A 21388-nucleotide genomic window follows, 5' to 3' on the forward strand; every position below is an offset into this window, starting at 1 on the left:
AAAATAAATAAACAAACAAACAAACAAACAAAAAAGTAACTTTCTTGAACGTGAGGTATGGTAGTCCTCAGACAAACAGAAAATTTAAGCTTCTGTCTTTGCTTCCACGGGTCTTATTTCAATGAAGAACTCGGGGATGGCAGCCCGGGGTTGCGGGCACCAGCAACCTGGCTGAGGACAGAGTGTGTGTCACCTGCTCCGTACAGCACGAGGGTGGTGATTCCTGATGGCCGCTGGAAGGGACCCCCGTCCTAGCAGCCGAGGAGGCTTTAATCAGTGTGACATGGTGGTCACTGGACTTTGCCTTCTTTCTTCAAGAATCACTTATACTGTCTTGACAGCCTGGAGGACAGAGTCACTCCAACCAGGATCTGAGTTTGGAAATGCCCCTAGTTTTGTTTCTTGCCCTCTCCGAGCTTTAGTTTTTCATCCTCAGAAGTCAGAATAAGAGTGTGCAACTCAGAGGATGGCTGTGTGGCTGAAACAAGGTAACATGGAGACTGTGATGGCAGACAATGAACGCTTGTCTTTTCTCCAGGTGTCTCATGTTTCTGCATTGTCATGTCATCGTCCTCCTCAATTTGTTTAGTTTTTTTCCTACGAATATTTTTTTTTGTAACTAAGTGCAGAAATTACAAAACGCTCAACACGTTTGTCGCAAAAACACTATCGCTTGATCAATTTTATTATCTTTCTGGTGAGCTAGTTAAATTACCTTAGAGCTTATGTATAAAAAGAGAAATCCTACTTTAAGTACCACCTGGAACTCCATCTAGAACCTCGACCATAAAGCAGCAGCTACAAATGGAATCTCGTCATTCCTCAGGGACAGCCTTTCCAAGTACAGAACCACAGGAATGGGTTCTGCACTGGTAACTAGCCCACGCCCTATTCCCAAGCAGTTAATTCTGTCAGAGTGTTTCTGTTTTGCAGCGAGGAGGTAGGGGATGGAAATGCAGGAGTTCATCTGCTAAGCCGAAGGCGTCTGGCAGTGTGGACAGTCCTGCGTCCCATGGAGACACATCAGCATGTCACTTTTCAGGAATGCCAGTGGGTTAACAAGAGTCTCTCCTTAGAGTGAGAGAGCACCTAAGACATAGCAATTAATTTTTGGGAGACATCTGACTAGCTAGAAATGCCATACCCTTTAAAGTGTTTCAAACGACCTCTTTTTCAAACTGTCGGTTTCCTTTCTTTTTTGAAAATATAGATTTAATAAATATCAAATGACAAATTCAAATAAATGTCAGCTTATCTGGCTGCAATAAGGTATTTTCCAAACCTACTCAGAAAAAAAAAAACAACAATAAATCTGTTACAAGAAATCGTATTCTCTCATAAACATCTATATATAAAAATCTTAGTTTTTTTTAACCGTTGATATAATTTGCGTTTAAAGAAAGCATTAGAAAACTGATCATTTCCTGATCATGTGCTTAATGCTCTGCCAGACTGTAACACTAATTTGAGTACGAGGGAGGGAGGGGAATAGGAAACGGGCCTCACAGAGTTTACGATCTAACTGGGGATATGAACACTATCGACAGAAAATTCGGTTTAGAAAACAGATACCTAAATGCATGATGACTTCTTAAAAGAAGGCTTTATCAATTTAAATACTATGAACCATTCCCAGGGAACTGCTTGCAACTTTTCTGCCTGTTATTCGGGAGTTGATTACACAGCGGAAACCACCCCTACCACCAGCAAAAACCCTTCCCGAGTGCTCACTTTCTGCTGGTATTTCTGCAAAGCCGTGCGCCACCTACGAAGCCATCCAAGCCTCAGCGAGACCCCCCGTGAGCCAGAACTGTGACACCCCGTGTTCCACATGAGGAACACAAAGCACTGACCTGCACGAAGGCCCCTCGATTCCTTAAGTCCAGGGCCCTGAATTCAAGGGTGGAGCCGCGGAGGCCCCTCTTCACCACCTCGTGCCCTTGTCATGACCCAGAGCAGGGGTGCCAAGAGACAGGCACAGAGAAGAGGCGACGGCTTCTGTGTCCTGCACAGCTCCAAGCCGGAGCTCCCAATGGGAGCTTTTAGTTTTTGTCCCTAGCAAGTAACTGCAAAGCAAACACACACGTGTGTTCCATGCCTTCAAACATTCTAAATGTAAAAGATCAGGCCTTCTTCCTACAGCAGGAATGACAATCTCTCACTTGCTCAGTGAATCAAGATTATATGGGTGCTTGCCGTGGCTCCCCTGAGAGACAGTCATGGTCCTTTACAGGAAGCAGGGGCTCACGCTGTCAGCAGGTGGCCCTTCATAAGATCGTCCTGACCCGGTGTAAATCAAAAATAATTTTTTTTCTCACTTCTTATAAATCATTACTGCTGTTTATAATCAGTGAAGTACTATAAATGTGCATGTTTATATACATAAATATAAATATTTATTTATATCAAAGGTAAAAGGGGAAAACGCATCCTCTATTTGAATGAAGTGGCCCTGGAAGCCGAGGAGGAGAAAGCCAGGCGACACTTGGTTCTGTCTATTTCGTGCATCCCTAGCACTCAGAGCAGAGCCTGTTGCTCCGTAAATACCTGTTCCATAAACGAATGGTCATCTGAAGAGCTGACCATACACGCTGCCTCCTTTTCTGAAGAGCCCTGCTAGTGAGGGACCACAAGTTCCGCCTCCAAACCCAGATTTTATGTAATTTCCTTCTTACTTGTTTTCCTGTTTGCTTTCGCATTAAGCATGATCAAAGCCTGTTGCCCTTCGCTAATTGTAACAGGCTCTTGTGTCATGAATATTTCATGAGCTAATCTCCCCCGTGTCCTCTTTATTTTCCTACCCATAATTCTTTTCTCTCTTCCCTTTCAATCCATCTATCCATCAGTCTATAAATCTACTCATCAATCAATCTATCATCTATCCAGTCTTTCTGTCTATTCTATCTTTTAATTTAGTCTATCTTTCCATCTAGTCTGTCCGTCTAGCTATCAATAATAATTTCAGTCATTATCATGTTATATATCACTGTAAGATGCACTGAATAATTCAGGGGACATGAGACTTGGTAATACATGTTCCTAATCAAGGAGATGATTTTAAATGGGAATCTCAACTCTTAAAATTTGTTATTTTGATTTTGAGAGAATTTTTATTATTTATTTCTTTAAGATGAACACGTCGGGAAATAAATGCTGTGCCAAATACGTTTCTCAATTAGTTGAGCTAATGTGGTTCTTTGTGAAAAACTAGTAATTGAAAACTATTTGTTTTCTATGAGTAAAAGCATTCTTCTAACCATTCCCGAGTTTCTAACAAATGAGAGAGGTTCGGCATGGAAAATTTTATGGCTGAAACTACGTTTGCTTTCAATCCAATTCTTCCTTGAGCCAAATAATTATTTGCAATCAAACCTATTTCTGTTAATGAATCATAATGACAGGGATTTAGAAGGTCAATGATCTGTGTTAAATTTCATACCCACTATAGATACTTAGATAAGAAATATGACCCAATGAGTCCGACCGGAAAGCGCAAAGCGAGGGTCTGATCACTTCCCTCTCCTAAGGCAAGGGCACTATTTGTGAACAACAATGGAGCTATTTATAGCCGGTCCACTTCCAGGCAATTATATTAACATTGGTGATTAACTTAAAGGCAACCATCAGGAGAAGAGCAATGAATACAAATGCTGTGCTGTAATCAAACTTTGGAAATGGTCAGTTCATTCTTTTTAATTTCCTTCTTTCCACTAATAGGATCCATTTCCCAAAAATAGGCTTTTTAAGATTTAAATTTTAATTTGTATTCAAGGTTCCATTTATCTAAAGTATCACTGTCATGAAAATTTGTTGGAAAAATCAATAAACATTAATTTAATTAGCTGCTTTTAAGGGGTTTAGTTCTAAAAATAAGATGAAAATAGTTTGTTATTTATCTATACATAGATGTAGCCCTCACAGTCCAATAAAATTACTCAAAGTGCAACAGAAGAATACTAAATATTTATGGAAAAAAAAAATTCCTCTTGGTGATAGTTGAAAATGAATTACTTTGAGTAATAATGGTAACAATATTCCAGGTGTAAAACATTCCAGGTGCGCTGTGTACCAGGATTCAGCTAACTAGCTCATTTTACCCTCACAATAACTGTACTGAGTACAGACTGGCATCTCCTCTATTATTCCACGAAGAATTGAAGGCTCGGCGAAGTCACCAATTTGGCGAAGTGGCGAAGCCAGCCCTCCACTCCACGTCTCGCTCCCAAGCCTACACTCCTCCCCACAGCCGCCCCACCTCCCCGACAGCTTCCCACCAGCAAGTGGCAGGTGTAGATCCGAAGGCCAGCCGCCTGGCATCTGTGGACAGGCAGGCTCGCGGGGCGGGGCAGGGGGCGGGCAGCCCTCCCTTACCCTTTCGACCCCACGCCTACCACTAACGGTTTCCCCAAGGCCTCACGCTGCATTGGGCAGCTGAATCCCTTTCTTCTTGCCTTTGTTTATATTTTCTCCCACTTCCCAAAATATTTTTCTATTCCTCCTACTTGATTCTCTCTCATTTACAGGCTTTCCCTACCTGTTAAAAATTCACCGAATTAGATCCCGCTTCTGAAGTTCTAACTGCCACACAAAATGGAAGTTTACTCAAATCTGTGGTTGTATAAGAAATATTGTCCTGAGCATTTTATATCTATCGACATTGCCTCCCATAAAAATCCTATGATCCCTTCAAAAATTTCTTTTCCTCTGGTGGATGCACAAATAATTAACAGCTGAAATGAAAACATACTTTAACTTGACAGTTTTCTTTGCCAGTAGAATTTAAAGAATTAAATTACACTACAGTGCTACTAAAAACTCTTAAAATCTGACATATAATAAGGCCAAATGATTTAACAAATGAAAATGGTTCTACTCTTAGCAACTATCTCATTAAAATTCTTAGAAGACGTGTATAAGGCTTAGAGGTTTCTTACACACAAAGCAGCTCTTCCAACAAAAATTTCATGAATTGGAAAATTGAAACACGTCAAAAATACTTCCTAAGTGACTGGGGAATATCAGAGGGTTGACTAAGGTTCTTCGTGAAAAGCAAACTAGAAAATTCCATCAGTACAGCCTAAAATATCAGAATAATATTTGAACATATCTGATTCCGAAATGGCATGCTGACTGCAAGTAATTCTGAGACAATTTTGAGACAAACAGAAATGCCTCATTTCTATTCAAGAAAAGTCAAACTGGAAGTTTCCAGAAAATATCTTTTTAGATTACAAGAAAAGCCAGTTCCCCCGTGTTGAGGCCGTTATGATTCTTTCTGCTTTTGATGTAAAGATTCGTGAGCTCCCTCTGTATGTTATGCCATTGAGAATTTATTTTTTTAGACTCTCGATATTTCTCCATAAAGACACCATGTTGTAGATCTATCCTGATTCAAATCTTGAATTTATCCACATTTGTGACTTTCCCTGAGTAACAGGATAACCCCCACTTGGGCCCAAGGTCTTGCAAAGGTGGGTGGCTGAATGTAAAGAAATGATCTTGAGGGCACACAGTAGGACTGCCCACCCCCTACAGCAAGATCAAACCCTCTCCCCTTGGACAGACAAGCTACATTTTACCCGTGAACTACCACATGATCCAGCTATCCCTCTTCTGAGTACCCACTGGAAAAATTTGAAAACAATTATTTGTAAAGATACGTGTACTATGTTCATTTCAGCATTATTTACAATAGGCAAGACATGAGGACAACTAAGCATCCTTCGACTGATGATTAGATACAGAAGATGTAGTACATACATACAATGGAATACTACTCAGCCATAAAAATGATGAAATATCACCATTTGCGACAACGTGGATGGATCTTGAGAGTATCACGCTAAGTGAAACAAGTCCGACAGAAAAGGGCAAGAACCATGTGATTCACTCATATGGGATAAAAAAAAACAAAGCAACGAAGGAACAAATAAAACAAACAGACAAACAAACTCATAGAGACAGGCAACAGAGGGGTAGTTACCGGAGGGGAAGTGGAGGAGGATGAAAAGGGTAAAGGAAGTCGCATTTGTGGGGACGGAAGGGACCAGACTTCGGTTGGTGAGCCCACAATGGGCTACATAGATGATGGATTATAAGGTTATACAGCTGAAATTTATTAAATGTCATTAACCAATGTTACCCCAGTAAATTTAATTTGGAGAGTTCCCAGAACCTGAAGTTCAGATCAAATGCGCAATCTTAGCAAAGCGAAGCATCTGATAGCTCGCCTCTCCGCAGCACCTGATGCCTTTCTCTGCATAAACTCTGAGGCACACAGAGCAGCCTACGTGCTATTCTAGAGGGAGAATTTATCCAATGTAAAAATGGAAAACCCACATCTATGGCTCTCAGCCTATTTCAAAAACAGAAGGCCATTTTAAGTGGGTAAGAGATCCAGCTTCCTTAAACTACCTAAAACAAAGCAAGCTAGCATTACTCAGGTCTCATCGCTGGGATCAGATAGCCAACCTGTACCTGTGCTGTTTAATTTTCACACAGGAACAGAAACACTGCAAGACGGTGGGGTCTGGCTGTTACCTCTGCCCTTTGGTGCCGTTCGGCGGCAGGTACCGAGTGTCGGGTAAGCGGCAGGAACTGTGCGGGGTGTCAGGCACTGAAGAGGAAGAGACGCGGTCTGCACCCTCAAGGGAGACGGCCTTGCTGGGGAGATGAGCGCAGCACAGAGAGACCCTCTAGATTCCAGGTACGAAGGCAGGGCCAGGAAAAGCAGCAGGGAGAGTCCGGCGGGCATCACGGAAGAGCGACCTACGAGCCGAGGCGTGGGGAGGACAGAGAGGGGCAGTGGGCACTCCAGGTTGGGGAAGCAGGGGTGGCCATGGAGCCGCAAACATGCCAGGTGTGTGCAAATGTGCCTGCAGCCAGTTTACAAGGCACTTCTGTGAAAAATAGAAAAAAAGAAAAAGACGTCTTCCCGTGAGGACCGCTTGTCGACGGCGCAAACAAGCTCTCCAGACCAAGGCCCTGTCTTCGGGTTAGTCTAGGATAACTGGAGTGTTATGTACACTGAGTCCTCACTGAACACTGTCCAGAGGTTATTGGAACTGCGGTGAAACAACATCTAACGAAACAATTTTTACCACAGGCTAATTGATGAGCGTTCCCGTGGCATCTCATCGACAGTGTGTTGGCTGCAAAGGTTGCAAAGAGTCTTAAAGGCAACGCTGAGGATTCGGACTCGACTGCGGGCGATGAGAAATCACCGAGGCTCACGGATCAGAAGTGACCCAATCGGAGGCATGGTTTTGGAAGGCAGTGAGTGCTGTGGGCTACAGGGGGAACAGATCAGAAGTGGGGGAAAATAAAGCAAGAAAGGCCAGTTAGTGACATCGCTACGACCCACTGAGATGATCGATGCCCAGGCCACGGCAGGGATCCCAACACGGGGAAAGAGAACAGGGTAGGGAAAGGCCGAAGAGGCTGCACTGGGGACGTGTTTCGGGGGATGTGGAAGGCTCAGTGGCTGTCATCGGAGTTCAAGATTCCAAAGGTGGTTTCACCCGTGCGCCAAGGTCAGGACAGGGAACACTTAGGCTGGAGTTTAGTCCTGCGTGAGAGGAAGGGGGTACAGCGGTAAAATGACTGTGTCATAAACCGGTCTTCAGTGGATATTGAGTAGTGACAAGAATATTAATAGGGCAAAGAAATGATGAGGAAGTTGTGACAGACACAACTGGGCAGGAGGAAGAACGGTGGGAAATGCAGGCTTCAAGAGAGACTGGATGCAAAGCCCAATATGTGAGCCGGAGAGTGAGGGACACGGACATGCACCTGACATTTTGGGGTGTCGCCTCTCTCACCTGTAAAATGGGACTGACGAAGTCTTTCTCACAGGGCTGACGGAAAGTGGCGACAGGCCGGGCTGGAACCAGCCACGCCCGCTTGCCTATGGGCCGGCCATCCGCGCGGCTGCAGTCACGCTCAAACGGCAGAGCTGAGTACTGCGACAAAGACCTGATGGCCCACAAAGCTGAAAATATTTACTTTCTCTCTGGCCTTTCACAGAAAACGTTTGCCGATCTCTGTTATAAAGGGTCACTATGAACGACCCTGACCTCAGGGGATGTCACACAGCAGATGCTCAATACAAGTTCTTTCCCTCCTGCCCTTCGAGGAAGGTCACGCTGCTTATCAAAGGGACAAGAAGATGGGCCTTTACTTCCTGACTGGACGGCAGGGCGCGAGGCTCGTGTTTTCTCGGTTTCGACGGGAGCAGCACTGCTGGAAAGGCACTGGTCTCAGAATCAGAAGACGGAGCCGGAGCCCTGATGCCATCAGGGAGTGACAGCTCTGCGTGGCCCAGGACTTCGCAAGCAGAAATGAATGCAGCCCTGTGAAGAGCATCTGTCACCGCATCAGGTAACAATTAACAACAGTCTCTTCCCCCACAGAGTCGAATTTCTGCTCCAAACAGAAGGCTCTGGGGACAGACAACTATTGTGAGGGAGCGAAAGCAAAACCAGCTTAATTTGCACATGGATGAACCAGGGCACAGGGTACGGGGAGAATGAGGTGCTTTCAAGTGGAGAGGAAAAGTACTATCTAGATGCTGGCTGTAAAGAGTCTAGAATGAAAGAAGTCTCCTCTACGCGGCCTCCGAGGCTCTGGGATAGACGGAAATAAACGGCTGTTTATAAGTTAAAGGCAAATGAAATTCAAATTTGGGGGGGGGGTGTTCATTTACCTTCTCTAATTTGGACTCTTCACTACATTCAATTTCACTGAAATTTAAGTAGATGCTATCTCATGAAAAGATTTAGAGCCCGGCTAAAAACAAATGTGAAATCCAACTGGAGCCAAAGAAAGCCAATGAAAAATGGACAGTTATTGGTGTTCGGCATGGTGGCTCAGTATTACCGTACTGCATATGTAGAAGTTACCAAGAGAATAGATCTTAAAAGTTCTGAAAATAAGAAAAAAATTGTACGGTGATGGATATTACCTAGACTTACTGTGGTGATCGCATTGTAATATATACAAATATTGAATCGTTATGTCATACACCTGAAGCTAATGTAATACTGTATGCCAATTATATGTCAATAAAAGCAGTTGTTCAATTAAGTGTGACCATACATCCCCCGATGAAGAGGGCTCTTGAAGGGACCACCGGTAGGGCCGTATGTGAACCGGGCAGTGGGACAGGGTTTCTTCAGCATCCTCTGGAAGGACCGACCGACTCAGGTGATGAAGCTAAGAAGCAGGTGCGGAGAGAAGACCAGGGGAAGGTGAGCCTCCTCAGACGGAGAGAAAAGAAGAGCTTAAAGAAGTAATAAGCCATTTCTTCACGTGGGCTGGGCTGCAATGAGAAAGGCGTTTGGATATTTTCAAAGTACCTGCTGATGGCATTATGGTGCCCACCTTTTCTATACTAAAAGTGCCCCAAGAGGCCACTCCGTCAGGGCCAGAGCAGAATGTCTGACAAACGGTGGGGGCCTGTCATCTAATCTCAGACTTGATTTTTGATGTACGTATCAAAGTGCAGCAGGGGAGCAAAGTTCATCACGGCATGGCATATGCCAGAAACTTAGCAAAGGCAGGTAAACACAGCACCTAAAGCTCTTTTTCAATTGTAGTATAATATTTCTTCCTTTAAGCACATAACCATAACTGTATACAGTTCAAATACACCTATCGAAACAGTTTACTAACCTTTTAGCTACCTTATGCGTAATGTATACAAAAAAACTTTGAAAAAAAGTGTGTCCTTAGTGCTTTGTAAACACTCCATGGAATTTAAAATATTTATATGGCTCATGAGCTGGGGTTTGAAAAATTAAGACCAGTGCTTAAAACAGATTTCTGCTTTGAATTTTAATATTACTCATAATGCAATTACTTTACTTATATAATACAATAATTTTCACACCTGCAGAATTCATTTAAGAAACATAATAAAATGTGCTAGCTGTTTTACATAGCAAATATGTAATAGCAAATTCATGTTGTACTAGGTTCTAGCCTACTATTTCATATTTTCTTTCATTGCACTTATAGTTCATTCCATCCGTATCATAGCAAATTATCACCTTTTATAAAATAAGATTGCCTACCAATGTTTTTCTGCCTCTAATCTAAAAACTGCACCCAAATGGGACAGGTTGCTCACCTAAAGGACATTGGGAAGGGCCTCTTGCCAGTTCCCTAAAGTGGGAGTCTCTGCTGTGTTAAGGAAATACCTCTAATTCATCACAGCACACATCTCTTACTATACATCTTACCTGGTGGTGCTGTTATTTTTCAATTTCAGCCAAATTTGGGTGGAAACTATATGCTTGGGCACCCATGTACAAATTAGATACTTCTACACAAAATGTTGCCAGAGAGAGATGTAACGCTAAGAATTAAACTAAAATTTGGAATTTTAAAAAATCTCATTTGAGGTACACATTTGGCTGAGGATTTAATTTATATGACACCGGATAAGACAATAGCACGCCAATGTCGAAAACTGCACTCTAGGTTTTATACTAAGTAGAGATAAAGCAATGATCAGAAGGCTGAGAGTTCTTTCATGCATGTGCAAATACCCTGGGGTTCAATTCAGTGAAGGACGCCACAATCACGTAACCCCACCGGGAGCCGTGGCTGTGTCAGGAGTGGCTCAAGACAAGTAAAAGCCTGAAATCCAGGTGGCGATGACCGCTAACATCCCAAAACATAATCCTGGGAGGCTGATGAAAATACTTTTTCCCGCTATTCTTAGACCATTAGAGCACTTTCCATGGACCTCATACCTGATCAGGTTATATTCTGAATGAGCTGTTTTATGTGGATGACTAAGTTACATCTACCCTAAATTACCAAATACAGGTTGAAGTTCACTGCATTTTTGTACATGTAATATGCTCTAATGGAGATGTGGCAGTGTTTATAAGTTACATCTCTCTCTCTCTCTCTCTCTCTCTCTCTCTCTCTCTCTCTCTCTCTCTCTCACTCTCTCTCTCTCACACACACACACACACACAAACACACCCAGAGAATGAGCAAGAGAGAACAGAGCTAGTTTAGGTACCACTCAGTGACTTAACCACAAATAACATCAGCGGCTCTAACTACTTCAAGTACCTGTCCTCAATAATATCCAGAGTTCTCTCACTTAAAGCTTTATAAAGTCATTAAAAGAGATGACTTACGGCAAAAAAAAAAAATCCATTCATTTTACATGCTAGCAAAGGGGGTAACTTATACAGAGAAGAAGACACAGCCGAAAGTAAATACACACAGGTGTAACTCTGATACAGTTCCAGTGCTAGCTTTTGGTGCCGCCTGGAAAAGTTTCAGAGGGATGAGAGTGAACATCTTCCTTTTCCACCTTTCCATCACCTGTCTCTGTGCTGGGCACTGTGCTTCTCTGTTCCCGGCTGGTCCGTGTCCAGCTTCTTTATTCTAGACTGGTTATATCTGTGTATTGGGCTGACCTAGCAACTGCAGAGAAGTCCTGGTCTCTTCAAAGTCTGGTTGCAAACTACAGTCATCGCCCGCCATATTCCCAGAGACACTAGGAAAGAGAAAGGAGGGTGCAGGAATGCATGCTGCTGAGCGAGGCAGGGAGAGCAGCTTGCCTCCGATGTCCACGTGCTACGTGGAGCGTGCTGGCCGTCGTGGCCCGGGGATCCTCTTATCCTTCTCTGTTCCACTGCAGAGGCAGGAAAGGTTTCAATGACCAGCAGGCTATTGGTGGGCAAGAATAACCTCCAGGCTGACTGCCACCTTTTAAAGTTCCTGTCACTCTTAGCATAGCTCAATAGGATATTTTTAATGAGGGATGTATCCTGAGAGCTTCACCGATCTCTACCATACCATGTGATCCCCCCCTATAAAACAAAGGAACACTTAATGAAAGTTGGTGTACACGTCAACGAGGGGAAAAGAACAAACTGTGTTCGGCTAACTCTGCTGGGTGGCCAGCTAAGCTCACTCACTGTCAAATCAAAGTCACTAGTCCTACAGACCAGCCTTACATCAAATTTATGCCTCGGCCCATACAGATTATTGAATGTCATGAAACTCTGGGGTTATTCTCAAAAAGAATAAAACCACCAATGCTAAATCAATGCCGGAACCAAAAAAATCTATCATAATCTAAAGTTATCTGTGAATTACATATTAATCAGTAGATGGAGCTTTTTACTATGTAATCATGCTTTGATCCAAAAGGAATTTTTATTCCAGTAATTCTTTTAAAATCAATTTTGTTAGGAGAACCAGAACACTAATTCATAAAGATCTATGCGACCTTTTGCTGACCACAGCACTATTCACAATAGCCAAGATACAGAAGCAACCGAAGTGTCCTTCGACAGATGATGGGTAAAGAAGTTACGCTTCATATACACAACAGAATATTACTCAGCCATGAAAAATGAATTCCTACCATGTGCAACAACATGGATGGACCTAGAAGGTATTATGCTGAGCGAAAGAAATCAGAGAAAGACAAACACCATATGATTTCACTTGTATGCGGAATCTAAGGAACAAAAGGAACAGACTAAACAAAAACAGACTCAGATACAGAGGTCAATCTGTCAGAGAGGAGGAGGGTCGGCGGGGGGGGGGTGCTGGGTGATAAAGGCCACGGGATGGAGACGTGCAAAGGAATGGTCACAGAACGGTCACGGGCATGTCGAGTACGGCATAGGTAATGCAGCCGACGGTACCGTCGTGGCCGTGTGCAGAGCAATCCGGGGATCACGCCATAAACTACATACGTGTCTAACCCATGTACGGTATACCTGAGAGTAATACAAAATTTAAAAAAAACTTGAATAAAAAATAAATCAATTTTTTGTTAATTATGTTGAAAACGTCTTTCTTCGTCAGAATGGTCAGTTTAAAAGATATACAGTCTCTATGTTAAGAATGACTCTGATCTTGGGTCAGTTAACAATATCCTCTAAGGCTGCATACGTAAAATTTTCTAATCATGAATAAATATTTTGTTTATGAATTCCAACTCTATTTTAAATAGTTAGACTGTCATTTTAAATTAGAATGTTGAAAACATTTTGTAGAAAATGAAGCGCTCCCTAGTATTACAATGACAATATAAAATATATTTCTTCTAGTTCTATTTTTGCTTTGCATTCTTCTACTGTTATGTTATTTGAATTATTAGTGTCCATATTTCTAGTGAGCTGCCTCTTTTATAAAACAAGGTGGAAGTGTAGACAAACAAAAATAAATGAATGCTCAAAGCTTTCTATTCTTGATGATCCAATGTATGTAATATTTAAGATTCAATAGATATTCAACATTTTATAATAATTTAATATGCAATAAAATTGGCTAACTTGATATTATATAATAAACAATTGTATATTAACAGATTCTCTGCAAAGAGATTATTTTGTTTCATTCTACAGGCCAAGTATTTCTGTAAAATATAAAGGCTCTAGTAAAAGGGAAAAGATTAGTGCCATTCAAAAGAGCATCTCCTCACGCACAATTTCAACACACCTAACTGCTGTATCTATACCATGTCGCAGTATTAATCGATAGTTATAAGGGTGACCTGGATACTCTCGAGCATGTTGGGGGGAAGCTAAGTAGTAACGATATAAATAAATATGAATGAGGCAGTGACTAACCATCTCCTGGAATCAAAACAGTTCCATGACTATGTCCATGCAATTATTAGGTAAAACTTTCAAGGCAGAGTTCCACGAGACAACAGGCCTGCTTCAAAGTGAACGGCATGGGAGAGCCATCACGGTCAAGGAACAAGCGACATGGAACCTTTTTATAAACTCTTAGCATTCGGAAAGTCGTACATTTTCTTCTCCTTCTTCTTCTAAATGGAAGATAATGATAAGACCACTTAGTCTAAAACATTACTCAAGTCCTTCTAGAGTCTCTGGAGAATGTTAAATGTTGCGACCATTCCTTCATAATACTTATGCTCACCTACAATGGTGCATCATTCACTTTATAACATCTCTCACTTGAAACAGAGAAAACGAATATGTTGACAACCGAACCAGTAAACATGGATTTCCAAAACCAGAATATTTCAATACTGCCAACGTACCGTGTTGTGGTAACATCCGATAACGTAGAAAGAACGTCTTAGTTTTGTTTTGTTTTACTTTGAAAATGATAATTACTTATTGAGGCTTAGAAATCAAGCTGGAAAGAAACGTGAATGTCTTCTTTTAATATTAATGGAAACCAATGATTTTTCAAAAGAGATGGAAAGATTGCTAGAAAATTCAGTCTGGGCCTCTTCAAATGTAACCAAGAAGCAAAGGAGAAATGAAAAGTGCATGTTCCTTGGATCATTACCTTTTTCCAAAAATATAGTTTATTGTCCCAAGTGGAATACTTTTTAAGAGTGAAAGGGGATGCTGTCAATAATTAGCCTGGGACAGGAGGCATTAAGCAGGACTCTCTCAGTGAATGCAGGACCTCCGGCGCCCCAGGCGAGGGACGTGGGGCGTGAGCTTTATATCCATTTCCTCCTCTTTTCTCACTCTTCTCTCCCTGATCAAATGAGGCCAAGTGGACAAAGACTGCGCGTTTTTAGGCCGGCCTCTCGGGAAAAGCAGGAGCACTGATCTAGAAATAGGACCGCTAGAGCTAAAGAATGCAGCATTTGAAATGTTTTCATCAAAACCCACTGTTTTCTACCTTACCTGTTTAATTTCTCATATATCTAATTTCTTCCAGGCTTTCAACGAGTTAGTCTGCACGGGTTATCTGTTTTAGAAAGAGAAAAGACACATCGCCACGCTAAACCTCCACAGACTGGCCACGTCACCCTAAGCTACCCCCTGTGAGCACCTCTGAACGTTTACGCCATGTCATCTGAAGAGTTCAAACAACCTAATCAGTACAGCAGGGATGCAGAAAGGGAAGAAGGGCAGGAAGGGAAAACAGTGAACCACACAAAACACCAAGCGTGGCACCCGAATTAGAGGACTCGTGATCCTGGATAAGCACGGGAGTGCCGCTCAGTCCCCAGGGGTGCCTGGACCCGGGGAGAATTCGGAGTGCGCTCACGCTGACTGCGTCGGCTCGTGCTGGGGGCCCACTTACGGTTGTGATGGCTACTGTCATTGTTTATCACTAAGAAAGTCTCCGGAAAGCCAAACCAAGTTTCGTATGAGCAGAGTTGTTCACTTGACTTGTGTGTGTATGTGTGTGTATGTCTGTTGTGTGTATGTACAACATGTTAAAGTTTTGTTCTTAGATTAAAAGGAAATAATTTATGGCTCTGTTCCAACACCTTTCTTTTTCCATCCAAGGGATCAGAATAACTGATCCATAAACTATAAATAGAAGGAGAATGTTATGCATTCTGTTCCCCTTGACGCGTACACAGGAGTTCTTGCTTTATTTGGATTCGTTTTCATTTTACTATTCCCATGACTTGAAAGGTGAACTCTCTGATCCAGCTGGAGGAGGGACCGTGGTGTCCTCAAGGAGCTATTGCCAGCAGGGCACCCAAGCAGGCGCCGTCCCCAGGGAAACTCATGACGGGAGCTCCAAGGACAGGGTCTGCACACCTGCCACCTCCAGCTTCCCTCTTGGCCCAGGAAGACTCAGGTCTCCAGGCCTTGCACGCTCGCTCTGGGTGCTGTCCTGTGCCTGGCCAACAGTGATAGTCACGTATGTGTGTGGAGGTGACAAGCCAGATGCGGGAACCACGGTCCTCTGCTTTGCCCCATTCTGTCCATTTTCCGTGGGAGCAATGGCCCTTCCAAGGGGAGAAAACTAGTTCTTGTGGAGAGGGGTGAAAAAATCTTAGATGTTACAGTAGTTTGTGGCCCCCCAAACTCCACCCTTCTTGATAAAATCTCGTTCTTTTAGTATTTAACTTCTGTCTTGAGGGAGAATATGAATTTAATTTAATTTTTCTCCTTAGGGTGGCCATTAATGAAAAAAGGATGAAAAACAATTCTTTAGTCAATCACTGTCCCTCTCCTAAGGCAGGAGGGAGCGGGGAGGGAGGAAGAGGGAGGAGCAGTAGGAGAGAATGGGAAACAATGAAAGCAGATGAGAGAGGAATCCTTAGGTAAATGAGTGGGAGCTGTGGGCAAATAGGGAAGTGGAGGAGAGGGAAGCCGGCGATAAACTGTGCCCCCCACGCAACTCTGGACCCTGCCTGACAGGGGGGCCGCGTGGCGCTCACTATTCTGGCTCCCATGAACGAAAATGTCTTTCTGCAGATTTTGCCTCACACTGCGCTTATCCAGCAAGAGCTGCTCACAGCCCAGCTTCCCGACCCGACACCTGGGATGGGCCTCTTGGCTGGCATCGTCCTGCACGCGGCGGCGACTCGTGTGCCTGGGTTAGGGCTTGCCTCAGAGGCTCGGCCGTGCCTACCCGGCTTTGCCTGGAGACCCAGGTGACTGCATTTGCCCTGGACCCTCCCCAGAGACGCAAAGTGAGAGCCCGCCTGGCTCCTCCGGGTTCTCCCGCGGGCTGTGCCCTTCCTGGCGGCTGTTTCCTTCCAAAGGCCCGTGATGCCGCGTGCTGTGGCACCTGGCCCTTTGGTGCTTTCAAACGTCACTTGTGCTGAAGTCGCTGTATGCAGAAGTTAAAGAGGAATAGCTACTGCTGTTTCTTTGGGAAGAGGCCGAAGAAAAGAGAGAAAAATGTTTCTATCCTAAGGCTGACTAAATTGCCCTGGGTGGACGAGGTACAAGATCGAGTCAGATTCCAACCCCCTGGCCGGGAAACCGGCAGTCCGTTACGCACACCTCCTCCTATGAAAGGCACGCCAGGGCCAGCAATGCCACGTCGTGGTATCCCAGAGATCTGTGCCGCGAGCCAGCCCCCACGAGCGCTGGGCCGGGTCCCACATTCACAAACTGGCTCATGTGTAAACTTTACGCGTTACCTCTACACGAGTGTATACATACAGTCACCAAGCACACCGACGAGCCCGAAGGGAGACAAAGTCTGTCATACAGATCGAAACTCGTGTCGCATTACAAGATCACACCACACCACAGAAAGCTATGACATCATCATTTCTATTAGCCCTGTATTTTGTTAAATACAGATGTTTCAAACATACCACTTTTAAAATCTGTTTTGGCATTTTTTTCAGTTACTCATGTGCCAAATATGAGTATTATATCATATAATTTCAATTAATAAAAGTGATACCAAAAAGCACGTTTTATAAGAGCAAAGTGTTATTGTCAAGGTCATACCCAAAGACAAAGTATGACAGGTCAATGGGCCTTGCAATAACCTCGCATATCACAAGGACGCACGGAGCATGGGATGAAGAATTATTAATTAACTGATTATTGAGTATTTATCCCATGATAATAGCTACTTTAACACACTGTGGAACATTTGATAGAAATGTCAAGTTTTTCTTTCTATGCCAGGGATCTGGCAAGTCATCACGTAACTTTTATACTTCATTACAGAAATATTATAGATATAAAATACAGAGAAACTGAAAGATAAAAAAAAATATTTTCAAGGATATGTAATTTCTGCTTAAGTGAAGAGAATTTTTTTTTTTAAATTCTAGAGAGAAGGGAGTGTCTTTCCACATCTTCACTTTCATGTCTGTAGAGCAGAGCAAACATTCTACATATGTTCAACTGAATAACCAAACTGAATAAGCAATAATTGAAAAAGCAAAGTAATCAGATATTCTCCCCCAGTGATATCTTACTGCCTAAGCAAGTTAGGAAAACACACAGATTACAAGCATTCCTACCCAAGAGCTTCACGGCACAGGTAAGACCCTGAAGTGGCCATAATATTAATAGTGAGGGCTACGGTATCATCCTATTGCAGCTTGAACAAAACAGATACTGCCTAAGTTGTAAGGATACTATTCATGCAAACCTAGCATTAGCACTGCCCTCACCAAGAGTCATTCCAGAGAAATAAGAAGGTATAGGATTTGAGAAGAGTATAGGAGAAGGCAGTGGTTGATGTAAGGGATCATGCAGAGCTGTTTTTAAAAGGTTCCAAACCTCAGACAAATGAACGATACTTTCACTAAACTGCCATATAATCAAACGTAAATGAGTTCCATAGCATTTCACTGTTCAGAGGGGAAAATGCAGACAAATAAACAAACACAAATCATTTACGAAAATTTAAGTAAAGAATCTACTTAGTTTAGCAAAGATTTGTTTAGCTTGATTAATAACTTGAAAATAAATTTATTTTTTATAACTACATAAACATTTCTAAACCGATGTCTTTATATAGTTTGCAGGTAGGTGATCTTACCTATGCACACATGATCTGAAGGAAGTTTAAACAATCCGTCTGATGCATAGGGGTATATAGTATATGTGATGTTTTGTAATAACCCATTCATTATCAACATTACCTTCTTAGACATCGAGACGGCTGCTGCTTCTAAAATTCAGGAATTAAATGAACTCCCTCATCTGAGAAATCAAGTTATTGACTGTTTTCCATCCTTATTAGAAATTCTTCATAAAAAAAATGTATACATTTAAAAATATTTTCTAGAACAGTACTTAATTTTAGATGTGTATTAATAATTTATTATAAGCAAATAAACCACATTAACCTTTCCAATTTTCTTTGATTTTGCTGCTTATTTTTACATATTTGGCTAACTCCCTCTAGAACACTAGGTGAAACAACGATTTATACCTCAATTGCCTAACGGCTTGAAAGAGTTGATTTAACACCCCAAATACTCCCTGAAATCCAGAGTTTATTTCATCCATCTTCAAAATTCACTCTATATTTTTAGGAGTAACTCAAATATGTAACTAAACGCTTGACACTGGAAAAGAGTGATAACCTTTCGCAAACCAAACCACACAAATGCAGCACATCTATTTCTTTCTTACAGGTAAAACACAAGTAAACAAATTATTCATTAACTACAAAAAAAGACCTACTTGAAATCTCCCCTTTGTCACAACATGTGCACTTCCTCTTTACGTACAACAGAAACACAGTTTATTCCACTTAGTTCCACATTCCAGAAAGAAAGTAAAATGCCTTTAGAAGTCAACGGGATGCAAAACCAGAATATTGAACAGCGCAAAAAGTTTTGTGAGCGTCTACACTTAGGTGATTATTTACATTACTTATATGTTGTAGAATATTATGCTGAATGTGAACTTTCAATTAAAAGGCACATACGGTCTCTTACATTTCTGCAATCTTTGGTGTTTATAAGGAAAGATAATGGAAAAAACTCTAAGGAATTCACATGATGATGACACACTTCTCTATTTCAAATTCCATTTTCATCTAATACACACAAAATATCAACATTATACTTCTGCAGCTAAAGATGACTTCACTTTTTACTTATAATTTATATTGCGATATAGAAGTCAATAGATAGGATGAAAATCGGCTGCAGCTAACAGTCAAAGCTCTAAGTAAAAGTAGATAAATAGCGGTTGAGTTAAATAGTGAAATCACTGGCAAAAAAATATACCGGAATTTGGATACATGCAGACACAGTGGAAACATATGAATTTACCTTCATTTTAAGCAGACACTTTATGAACTGAGATATGACAACATCTCAACCGTGGAAAAATGTAGACCCCAAAATTCAGAAACACCACGGCCAGATGACGCCTCACAAGGAGAGGTCGATGGATGTTTCTGGACACTGACTCGGTCCTCACGCGGCTTAAGGAGGCAGCCCCGAGCGCACGCGCGGGCCCCGGCCCTCTGAGCTCCTCCTGCACCGGGGGAGAACCGCGGGGGCGGCTCCTCCACCCTCCAGGGCAGCACCTGGCCGTTCCTCCGGATGGAGCCCGCGCCCCGAGCTCCCGCACGGCCCTGGCCCCGGGTGGAGCTGAGCGGGCGCCTTGTGCGCAGCCTCCGCGCCGCCAGGACCACGCGGCCCCGGGTGGCCGGAGGCGCCCTCCCTCCCTCCGTCCCTCCCGACGCCGGGCGCGGCCCTGCAGAACGACGCCCGGGACGAGAGATGCCGTCGGATGCCGTGGCGCGGGCTGAGCAGAGCTCTGCGGCCACACGGCCACGCGGGGCGGGAGCGGCGCTCCCGGGGGCGCCACGCCGCGCCGCGCGCCCCCCTTACCTTGGCGGCCACCGACGAGTTGGGCTTCTCCAGCAGGTCCCACAGCTTCTTCCTCTTGTCGGGGCAGCAGGTGTTATCGAACTCCTCGCCCTCGCGCTCGCGCATGGTCTCCGCCTCGCGCCGCAGCTCCTCGTTCATCTGCTCCTTCTTCTGGTGGTAGCGCGCCTGGCAGCAGGACTCCAGGTAGATCTCGTCGATGCCCCAGTAGTCCAGCTCGTGGCCGAAGGACAGCGCGCACATCTCCTCCATCATGTGCAGCTTCCCCGTGCGGTAGAAGTTGAGGATGGACGTGAAGGCGCCGGGGTGCCGGTCGAAGAAGTACTCGTTCTCGCTCAGGTTGTAGTCGTCGCACACCTCCAGGAGGCTCTCGTGCGTGTTGCAGTCGCGCAGCTTGCCCAGGCGCGTGCGCGGCAGCCGGTCCAGCGTGCGCCACAGCACCTCGTGGTTCAGGCCGCCCACGTTGATCTTCACCCTGCGCGAGCACGTCTTGCTGCGGATGATGTCCACGGGCTCCGGCGGCAGAGAGAGCGTTGACCTCGACGTCTTCCTGTTCAAGCCAGGGGGAGCCTTCTCTGCCATCTTGGAGGGAACGCGGTGGCGGCGACAGCAGCGCCCGCAGCGCCCGAGTCTTCAAAGGCAGGAGCCGTGGGGCGGTCAGCCGGGGCGATGCCCCTCCGAGGCAGGCATTTCCACGGGCACACTGGAAAAGAGCAACGACCGTTTTGGGTTACCTGCGGTTTTTTTCCTGTAGCATTTCCTTTTCTATGGGATGGTTCTGCCTTCCTGCACGAGCAGCAGGAGGGATAATGTATATACTGTGCGTTTAGGCAGATGGACATGTTTGGGTTATAAGATACAAGACAGGAAGAAAAGACAACACAGTGAACTGCACAGAAGAGGCTGTGTGTTCAAGTTAGTAGGCCTACATAATTGACAACTCCCCAGATTTTCACCAGGCTCTCTCGAGTTCTAGACTAAAATATCCAGGTGCTGATATTGAACTAAACTGACCACACCTCTAACTTGCCCAACCAGGTCCCGTTCCTTCTCCACCTCAGATTTATGGCCCTCCCCATCGTGGAGCCCAGCCACCCAAGCTGGAGCTCTAAGAAGTCCTGATCCATTTGTCCACACCCAACTGTACCTCCGAAACTTGCTGAATCCCTCCACTGCCGGTGCCCTTAAACCGTGATGCTGGCTCAAACACTCACCATCTCTTGCCTGCATTTCTACAACCACCTCTTAAACTGGATCCAAACTCTGGTTTTATCTACCTAAAACCCATTCTCCACACAGCTACTACAATGATCTCTTAAGATACAAACTTGACGTTGCCAGGCT

General features: G+C 43.9%; 1 protein-coding gene across 4 annotated transcripts in view; it reads right to left on the minus strand.

Annotated features, from left to right (window-relative positions):
- The window catches only part of KCNB2 (potassium voltage-gated channel subfamily B member 2), a 283417-nt gene that overhangs the window by 236326 nt on the left and 25703 nt on the right, over positions 1 to 21388 (minus strand). For all 4 annotated transcript variants that reach the window (XM_016153715.2, XM_036232796.1, XM_036232795.1 and 1 more), the window contains one exon: positions 20048 to 20747. In XM_016153715.2, the coding sequence (XP_016009201.2) occupies positions 20048 to 20626 (579 nt within the window). In that variant the 5' untranslated portion in view covers positions 20627 to 20747. The remainder of the gene's footprint in view (positions 1 to 20047; positions 20748 to 21388) is intronic.

The sequence above is a fragment of the Rousettus aegyptiacus genome, unplaced genomic scaffold (assembly GCF_014176215.1).
Source record: "Rousettus aegyptiacus isolate mRouAeg1 unplaced genomic scaffold, mRouAeg1.p scaffold_m13_p_15, whole genome shotgun sequence".
In the NCBI taxonomy this organism is placed as follows: Eukaryota; Metazoa; Chordata; class Mammalia; order Chiroptera; family Pteropodidae; genus Rousettus; species Rousettus aegyptiacus.